Below are 9,460 nucleotides of genomic sequence, written 5' to 3'. Positions count from 1 at the left end.
TGTCAGTTTGTCGAATGACTTTTGACATTAAATTCAGCCACGGCCTAACTGGCATGAAAGCGACTACTCCCAGGGCATCTCAACCTCTCCCTCATCTCCTCAGCATGGACCGTCTCCCAGCGGCTCTCCTGCACACCCACCCGAGAAGCCCCCAGCGCTCCGGCTATCAGAGCAGGCAGGACTCTCCCTCCTCTCCAGCTCCCCCTGCTGGGGGCCAAAGTGACAGTCTGTTACAAAGACTTGTAGAAACAATGATCATTTACAAATTCATTTTTGTACACTTTTACTTAATTTAAAACCTGGGACTTTTACAATCGCTCTCCAAACCCTTTCCTGAGGGGAAATAAGAATAGGCAGCAAGACCAAAGGACCACATTTTATTTCTATAGGAAGAAAAACGATTAACATATATAATAATTGTGTGCCTGAAGAGTAATCTGTAATCAAAAAATGAAAAGACAATGCCCCAGAGCCGTTTTTCTCGACTGCCATTTTCTCACAAGAGAACCTCAGACAGAAGTCAATGGTTTTGCTTTCAGTGAACTGAGTCCTCACATTTGTACTACTGACCCTTTGAGGAAAGCAGATAAAAATGTCATACTTTTTACAGTAAAAGAGTGACTAACCGAAGCTCACAGCCCCACACCCTCACCCACCTGCTCAGCGTCAAACTGCCGGCAGTCCCCTTAAAAGAGCTGGAGGCTTCAGTTCCGGTACTGCTACCAGGAGAACTGGCATTTTCAAGCAGAAAAAAGTCTAATTACAAGTAAATGAATGGCAGCCCAAAGGAAGCCCTTTTACTACGATTTCCAATTTTCTGTTCACGTCACACTGCAGAGATACAAGGATAACCACCAATTTGGTTCCCAAGTTTTATTCAAGAAGTCATACAAAATATCCAGATCAATGAATTTTAATCCTCGTCTTCCTCCTCCTCTTCATCTTGATTAATCTGGAAGTAACGTAATTCGTAACTCTCTTTGCTGTTAGCAACTACGCGCAACCAATCACGGAGATTATTCTTCTTCAAATATTTTTTGGTGAGATATTTCAAATACCTGCAGAGAAAGAACACTTGAGAACTCCACTAGACACACAGCCTTCTTACATTTTGAAACGATGTAACTTTTATGAAACCCATGCATTCAAGATCATTACAATTCAAGGTGTTTTCCCACAGCTCAAAAATGGCAAAGATAAAGCAAATATACCCAGCCAATGTTCTAACAAGAATAAATATCGGCCACATTTCATCTAAACTGGTAATAAAAATGAGAACAGACGAGAAGATGCAACAGCTGTCCATTAAACAACAGCAAACACCCATGAAATGGTTTTAGCAACCACTGGAGAAAGATATCATGGTAGTAATGTGACAATTGAGCACAACCTTAATACCTTTTATTGAGAAATCACTGGGTCTCCAACGAGCTCCACGTACTTTCCATACATCACCTCATTGATCCAAGCCTCTCTGAGGTTGCTCAGGTTATCAAGATTGCTTATTGGGACTGTTACACACTCTCACCTCTACCATGTGGCGCTCTCTACCCAACGTCCCGGAACAGGGGCACCCCCGCCACTGCAGGCGCTCCACCTCTGCGGGGAGAGCACCCAGCCTTCTCAGCCTGTCTGCCCGACCGCAGCCTTAGCCTGGGTGACAGCTAAGCAGTCACCACCACAAACTGCCCGTTAGGAAACCTGCTATTTCTATAAGGGCAGCAAGGGCTTTTGTGCTCAACCTAACACCCGCAACGTTGTTTCCTCTCCCACCTGTCTGCTTATGAGCCCCTGGAATATTATCTATTCCAGCATCTTCCCAAAGCCATACAGAGAAGAGGGTACAAAAGCCAAGCAAACACACTGCTGGGAAAATTAACCTTCCCGAACCTCAGTTTCCCTCTCTATAAAATGGGACTCATGATACTTAACATCTCTTCAAACACTTATGAGGACTAAATTAGAAGCACAGGCAACCTCTGGCATATTAGCAAGGACCCGAATGATAATGAACCAAGAAACTCACCATCTCCAAGAAATGAATACTGTTCAACAGTGTTACTTATGCCAACAAAGCAATCTTCACAGAGATGTGAAGATCTCAGTTCAATTCTATCCACTTTTCCCTACATAAAAATAAATCAATTTGGTCGTTCCATCTAAAAAGTATTCTTCTTGTTCATTTATTATTTCTACCACATTGTATGCAGGTGAGGTAATTAATTCAAAAGCTCCAGTGGTTTGAAAATTTTCATAATAGAATATTGGGGTAAAAAGCTGCAGAAGTTCAGAGACGAGCAAGAAAAAGTTCTAGATTAGGAACACCTTGAATGTTTCATGAACATAAAACTATTATCATCGAGATAGGCAAACTTTAATAGAAGATTAAGCCTCCTTTCCTGCTCCGCTGGGTAAAGAAGAGAATATCTGTGAAAACTGAAGTGCGACGTGTTAGGAGACAGTCTCACTCTAGGTTGGTAAACACGGAAAGCGGTCCCAGAAAGACCTTCCCCAAGGGCTCTGGGGAAGCCTAGCAAGTCCCAGGTGCACGGGTCTCTCTCGCACATTGCCTTCTGCACATAACTCAGCCGGCAGAATACGAGTACTTCAGCAAAGCTTTAAAGTCATCTCGTGACCGATTTAGTTAAAAATAAAAGCAAAGGCTTAACTATCACCATTTTGTCCCAACACATCTTCCAATTTCCCGCTACTTGATTCAGTTTGATTCAGAGCTCCTCATACAACATGCCAGGCTCTGGGCTAGGAGCTGAGTATACACACGTCCAATTCTTTAGTGACTTGGGAAGTGTTTTAACCTTATCCTCAAAACAAAAACTGTATAATACAGCTGAGCAAGTGAACTGATGTATCTGACTTGGGGGCAAAACGTGCTCACAGGAACTAAATGGAGCGACTGCAGTCTGAACTGAGATGTCAGAGTCCTCATCCAGCTATAGTGGCACTTACAGGAAAAACAATAACATAGAATTAAAACTGAAAGCTCTTCACTATGATCTAGAGGCAGAGGAAGCAATATCTTCATTTTTAAGAATACAGTCTAAGGAAGTCTGAGTGTCTTTCAAGCAGTAATACTTGAAAATACTTTGCAGCCTGAGCAAAACAAAATTTTTACAACTACCAAAAGTTGAATACTTTTAAGTACCATGTTAACATTCATTCATTCACTGCCTCCTTGCACTGGGCATTGTTCCAGAAATTAACGGATGCAACCACAAAACAAATTCCTCTGCAGGCAGCAACATTCCTGTCCGGGGCGAGGGTGGGAATCTTAGTGCTAGGACGCAGGCAAGCAACACTCATCTCCCACCATACCTTTTGGAAAAAGGCACCTCAGAAGTTACAGTAATCTTGCTCTTGCTCCTCTCAATGGTTACAACCCCTCCACCGAGATTCCCAGCCTTTCCATTCACCTTGATTCTCTCCTGAAGAAACTGCTCCTGTAGAAATCATCAAATGGACCAATCAGTGAAGTGACAGGCTCAGCCCTCCCACCAGCAGAGTATTTTATTTTTTACACTCCTAACACTGAACGGATAGAGTTGTTTAAATGTTCAGCCCTTAAAAAAAATGATAGCAAATCGTCTGAAATCTAGGAACAGTGATTAGAAAATGACACTATTCAACTTGATTTACACGAATAATATGAAAACAACACCTTCACGTGAACATATTCACTGATCCCGCACAAGGTCCAACATGCCTCTCCATGGAAGGCTTTGACTTCCAGGTCAAGCCCAGGGCCCAATTGTTACAAGGTGCCGCAACCAAGGCTGCAGGCCACTTCTGAAGCTAAGGAGTATAGAGCACTCCTCAGTAGGATCAGAGAAAATAAGTCTTCAATCCAGTAGAAGGAGCAAAAACAGACAGTGACCAGACAACTACAGATCCGATCAGGGGCCACATGCACAGTACAGACAGGGCAGAGCCCAGAGAGGACTCTCGGCAAACCCCTGTGGAAACCTGGGCTGGTCATTCACCTCCATCGGCTTCAGGGTTCTTTGTCCAAAAAGGAGGACTCTGGTTTTCTTGCTGTTGCAATGATATGAAGTTCCTTTCAGCTGAAAACTCTAAAATCCTGTTTAAAAACTCTAATACACAGTATGTCAACCGATCATGGGGTAAAGAGTGATTAGATCAGAAATCTTGACTTTTCCTTCTTAGACTAGACTCACAGACAACTCAAGTTTCCTATCCTAATGAGGCATCTAGAAGGAAAGACAATCACAGACACAGATGAGCATAGAGGAAGGGAGGAGGGAATGATGGCAGGATAAGGCCACCATGGACACAAACTGGAAGAAACCACTATGGTTAGGAAGGAAAACGAGGACAGAGAGAAAAGCAAGATGACAATGGAGAGAAAGAGAGAACTAAGAAGCCAACTGAAGGACTTCTGGGGCAGTGCAGGGACACGAAAGGAATCTACCCAAGGGCCGTGAACTACAAGAAGCTGCCCCAATTCCACTCTGTGTAATTAGTGGCTATACGCTGAGTTTTTAACTTTATTTGAAAATTATTCTTGCTGTAATGAAATTATCTCAGCAATAGTTGACCTTCTGGAGACTGAAGAGCAAACGTAAATTCAGGAGGCTTCTGCACAGTAAGTCTGAATCCCCCAAGTGTGACTATTAGAGAAGAAAACAGTAAGGCCCGGCTCGGTGGCACAGCAGTTAAGTTCACATGCTCCACTTCAGCAGCCCGGGGTTCACCGGTTCAGATCGCAGGCACAGACATACGCACCGCTCATCAAGCCACGCTGTGGCAGGCGTCCCACAAATAAAATAGAGGAAGATGGGCCCAGATGATAGCTCAGGGCCAATTTTCCCCAGCAAAAAGAGAAGGATTGGCAGCAGATGTTAGCTCAGGGCTAATCTTCCTCAAAAAAAAAAAGAGTACAAAACCAAGTTGCAGAGTCAAAATGTGGCAATGAGGTTAACTTTTCTAGATTTAAGTGAAATAGAGGAATACTGGGGAATGGGGCCAAATACAGGAGCAAAATATCATGACAGAGCAAGGTCTTAAAAAAAACAAGCTCCAAGTGCAAGTTAACAAGCAGGATATTTTAACATAAACACGAAAGCTCTGATGCTTAATAAAATGGGAAGCTTAAGGAGATGCTACCATCTGTCCCACACTCCACAGCCAAGGAGTCAGGCCCAGGAGGGAGGTGCCCCCTTGTTTGTGAGGCTCAGGGCCCACAGCTAACGCTTACACACACCAAGGATGTCAGATCTAATGGAGTTTGCCTGTTGCCCAGTAACTTTTAAGTGATATCATTTTTGGAAACAAAAGGAGGAAAAGAAGAAAATAAGTTAGTTCTCTAGCACATCAGTTTATTCCTCACAACTCTGTTATACACACGAGAAAGCAAGACTTAGAAACCAATTAACTAGACCAGATCCAGAGTTAAATGGCAGAGCCACATCTGCAGAGCAGCCTAGGAGCCTGAAAACAGAAACATGCTCCAGTAGGTTTTCTCAGCACTATCTCGAAAGGTTCCATACTGTCCTGAGTGGCATCAATGGTATCACTTACAAAATTGGCAGCATCCATGATTCCATCTTCTACAGGGTGGGTGCAGTCAAGGGTAAACTTCAGAACCTGCTTCTTTTTTTTGCCCCCCTTCGCCACAAGCTTTTTCTAAGAAAGTATACAAATGATAACATACATGAAGGCACAACCAGTCAAAAAAAAAAAAAATTAACCCAAAATGCCAGAGGTATAAAAGCACATACAAATGCCAAAACCCACGGAGTTGTGTTCCCTGGCAAGGGCACCAAGACCCATGCTCTGTCCAAGAGTGGAGGAAAGATAATATCCAAGATGCTGCTCTACAAGCTTAGGGGCCTGGGGTCATGCCCTTCTGCAGGGGAAATCATTCTAGCACTCTTGACCTATTTACACTTTCCAGCCTCCTCAACCTCTATGGGCAAGAAGGTCTGTGAGCTTTCAGACCACAATAAAATGAGCACTGCCTTTTATTTGCCCTAAAATTTCCAAAATAAAGTTTCAAGAAATACTCATTTATTTCATTCCAGGATTATGGCACAGGCATACGAATGCCTTGCATATCTAAAACAATTTTAATCTGAAAGCAACACTTGTCCTAACTCTCCAGGCTAGGGTCCTGATCTGGTTTAGCTGCTCTCCCTGATTCCTGTCTCACCTACCTTCTCAGAACAGCCACAGGAAGTGCACATCCTGGCAGCACATCTACCCCAGCCGGGACAAGGGTACGGCTAAAACTTAGGTTCTAATCATAACATAACTGTCAACAATTTCTGGCCTTTTGACTGCTTTAACCTACGAATTCACACTTTCAAACTATCAGTTTGAGCACATCCTACAAAGTTCAGTTCCTTTACTCTCAGAAAGAAGCTTATTATTAATCTCCCTCTACAAACTCCAACACTATTGAAAAAGGGTTTGTACAACCTACCTGTGCTTCCACTTTAACAAGTTTTGCAGAATCTAAAAAGACCTTTTCAAGAACACATCTTACCTCCCTTCATGTTTAAAAGAACTTCATCTAAAACTTGTATCAATTGGGTCAACTTTTCAAACGTTTACTACTGCAAACATCACTGTTTTTTTTTCTTTTTAAGACTTCTCTTTCTAGTAACAATCAAAAGGACTGCTTTAAGATCTAATCCCCGGGAATATTCAATCAGCACGTAAAAGACCTGCCCACAATAGGCTTGATAGCTCCCATGAGGTTTTAGACCAAAAGCATACAAATGCATACAAGCATTAAAAGCCCACCCAGGCAGAAAGGTGAACCGGAAATGTTCACAAGGGTGTCCCAACAGCGGACAAGAAAACTTTCTCCAAGTAACCCGGGAGGAGAGCAATCTGCAGGCAGAGTGACATGAGGGCGCCACACGGCCCAGCCAGGCTAAGAGAGAATGGAACCGGGCCTTCGCCCTACACCAAAAAGGGTCTGTACAGCTGCGCCCTGAGGAACTAACTTCCTCCGGACACGCTACAGGGGTCCTCAAAACCAGGCCTCTCTCCGAAAACAGGCCGGCCAGGCCACTTTCGGTAGACACTCCCACTCGTCCCCGAGTCCTGACTGCAGGCTGCCCGGATGCGCGGCTCCCAAAGGTGGCAGGTCCCCTCCGCATCCCCCGCCCTCCGCCCAGGTAACCAGGCCCAGACCCGGGCTGCTCCACGCCGGCCGGGCTCCAAGGGCTGCAGCCTCGGCGCTCCAGCTCCTCGCCGGCCCCAGGAAGGGGCCCCAGCCCGAGCCGCGGCCTCCGAGAGCTCGGGTCTCCCCCTCGGCCTCGGGCCGCGGCCTCCTCCGCCCGCAACGTGCGGGGCCCGGCGGCGGCGCTGGCCCGCTCCGGCCGCCTGCCAGCCCAGCCCCGGCCGGCCGCTGCCGTGCGCCGCCCCGCGCGAGCTGGGCAGAGGCCAGGCCGGCGAGGCCCACGTGCCTCTCCCGGAGCCGCGGCCTCACGCGGAGCCATACTAACCACGGGCGCCATGGCTGCAGCGGAGGCAGAAAGGGAGTTGGACGAACTACGCAGACGCAAAGAGCCCACAGCGCGCAGAGCACGCAGGGCCCAGGCCGTACCAATCGCTCCGCCACGCCCCTCGGCAGCCACCGCTTCGCCCTGTTCTGCACGATCGGGGAGCAATTGGTCTCCCCTGGATGCAAAGCCCATCCTCTCGTAGGCCCGGTGGGTTGTCGGGGGAGGAAGGAGGCCCGGTGGCATGTCCCACTGCGAAGGATCGGAGGGGGGAGCATGACTGGACGAGCCCAAAGAGAAATAAAGGGGTTCGCTTTACTTTGGAAAGTCTTGGAAAGAGAAAAGAAAGGAGATCTGCTAAGCCATAAGTTACCAGCTAGTGGGATGGGAGTCGAGCCCACTAACTTGGGGAGGTGAGGCCCTTCTGGCGCCGGGGTCCCAATGCCCGAGAGCGCTTGGCTTCTTCCTACCTAAAGTGACCAGCTCAGAAGCTCGGCCCCGAGACTGTGTCCCTGTGCAAGCCCTCCTTGCTGCGGTCAGGTACACTCTCAAGTTGCACCCCTTCACAATCTCAGATTCAAGCCACCCACCCTCCGAGCACCACCTCCTAGCTTTCCAGCTCATCCTTTCTCGTTTCCCAGTTCCAAAAATTCTTCTACCAGTGCTTCTCAAACTGGCATATAGACAGAAATCCCCTGGGTATCTGGATAAAATGCAGATTCCAATTCAGCAGGTCTCAGTGACTTGAGATTCTACATTTCTCACAAGCTCCCAGGGATGCTGATGCTGACGTTGATGTTTCTTGTCCGTGGAGGAGCAAGGGTCTTCCTCCTCCGGCCTACAGCCCATTGACTGGACTACTTTTCACCTACCCTCACCCCTTCCTGTTCTTACCAGTTACATTCCAGGGCCCTGTGTTGTAATCACTCAGTTGCATACACCTCCACTCCCTCTATCTGGAGGCAATGTAGTCACCTAGCAGAAGCCCAATCCTGGCTTACCACGGTGGGAAGAAATACAGCACACTGACTCGTCTAGATTTAAACTCAGGCCTACTTGTGCCAGTCGACCAAGCTCCAAACCCACCCTGCTATTCTTCACTGCAAACCACATTTCTGCTTTGCCAGCTCCTGGTTAGGCTCTTTCAATAAGGGGCTGGGGAGAGACTGCAGGGCTAGAGGGGGCAGAAGACACTGCTTCCTGTTGGCTTCCTGCTTGTTTCTGTTCTGTCGTTGTCACCCATCTTGCTTCTTCATGGTGGAGGTGGCAGTTGGGACGTTCCAGAAGCAGCAGTTGAATCCAGTTTGCAGTTATTCTGACACTTGGAGAACCAGCCTCGTTTTCTTCTCCTCAGAGGCCCCAGCCCCAGCCCAGCATCCCCTCATTGAGGGGCCCCTCCTTCCAGCTTCTACTTTTTACCACCACCCTAGGAGTGGTAGCTGCTTCCTGCACTTGCTACTGTTTTTTCATCCCTCCAGTTACCTAGTTTACAGATCCTTATACCTAGTTAACAACCCTTTATATTCCGTTAAAATACTAGCGTGCTTTCGCCTGATGATACCACTCCTAACCCCAGCGAGCCCTTGGGGCTGCCCAGCAATCCTGAAATCCAAGTGACTATTTCCCACCTCTGGTCAGATGCCAGCCCCTCTTCCCCCAACCTCCCTCTCAGCTGATGACTTCCATTGCCCTTTCTTTGAAAACATAGAAGCAATGCAAGAGAATTTTCACACACTCCTGCCTCCATGTCTAACCATCCAGCAACATCTACACCCGGCTCTGCCTCCCCTCTTGATACCATGGAAGAAGTTTCTTGTCCCCATCTGAGGCCCACCCCAACACTTGGGCATTAATCTCGTATACCGCTGCCTCCTTGAGGACATCCCTGTAACAGGCCTCACCCTCTCACGAAATCATCAATGTATCCTATTTCTGGATCTTTCCCATCAGCATGTAACCATTCTTTAATA

At 47.0% G+C, this 9,460-nt stretch overlaps 1 protein-coding gene across 1 annotated transcript; it reads right to left on the bottom strand.

Moving 5' to 3' along the window:
* Nucleotides 1-858: 858 nt before the first annotated feature.
* On the bottom strand, nucleotides 859-7,570 carry RPL22 (ribosomal protein L22). Its single transcript, XM_046662869.1, has 4 exons — nucleotides 7,494-7,570; nucleotides 5,557-5,661; nucleotides 3,334-3,458; nucleotides 859-1,058 (listed from the first exon to the last, which is right to left on the bottom strand). The coding sequence occupies exons 1-4, from the start codon at nucleotides 7,503-7,505 to the stop codon at nucleotides 914-916; spliced, it is 387 nt and encodes a 128-aa protein (XP_046518825.1). The 5' UTR covers nucleotides 7,506-7,570; the 3' UTR covers nucleotides 859-913.
* Nucleotides 7,571-9,460: the final 1,890 nt, after the last annotated feature.

The sequence above is a fragment of the Equus quagga genome, chromosome 5, assembly GCF_021613505.1.
Source record: "Equus quagga isolate Etosha38 chromosome 5, UCLA_HA_Equagga_1.0, whole genome shotgun sequence".
NCBI lineage: Eukaryota > Metazoa > Chordata > Mammalia > Perissodactyla > Equidae > Equus > Equus quagga.
The sequence above is the reverse complement of the archived record's forward strand: the minus strand, read 5'-3'. Positions and strand labels throughout refer to the sequence as shown.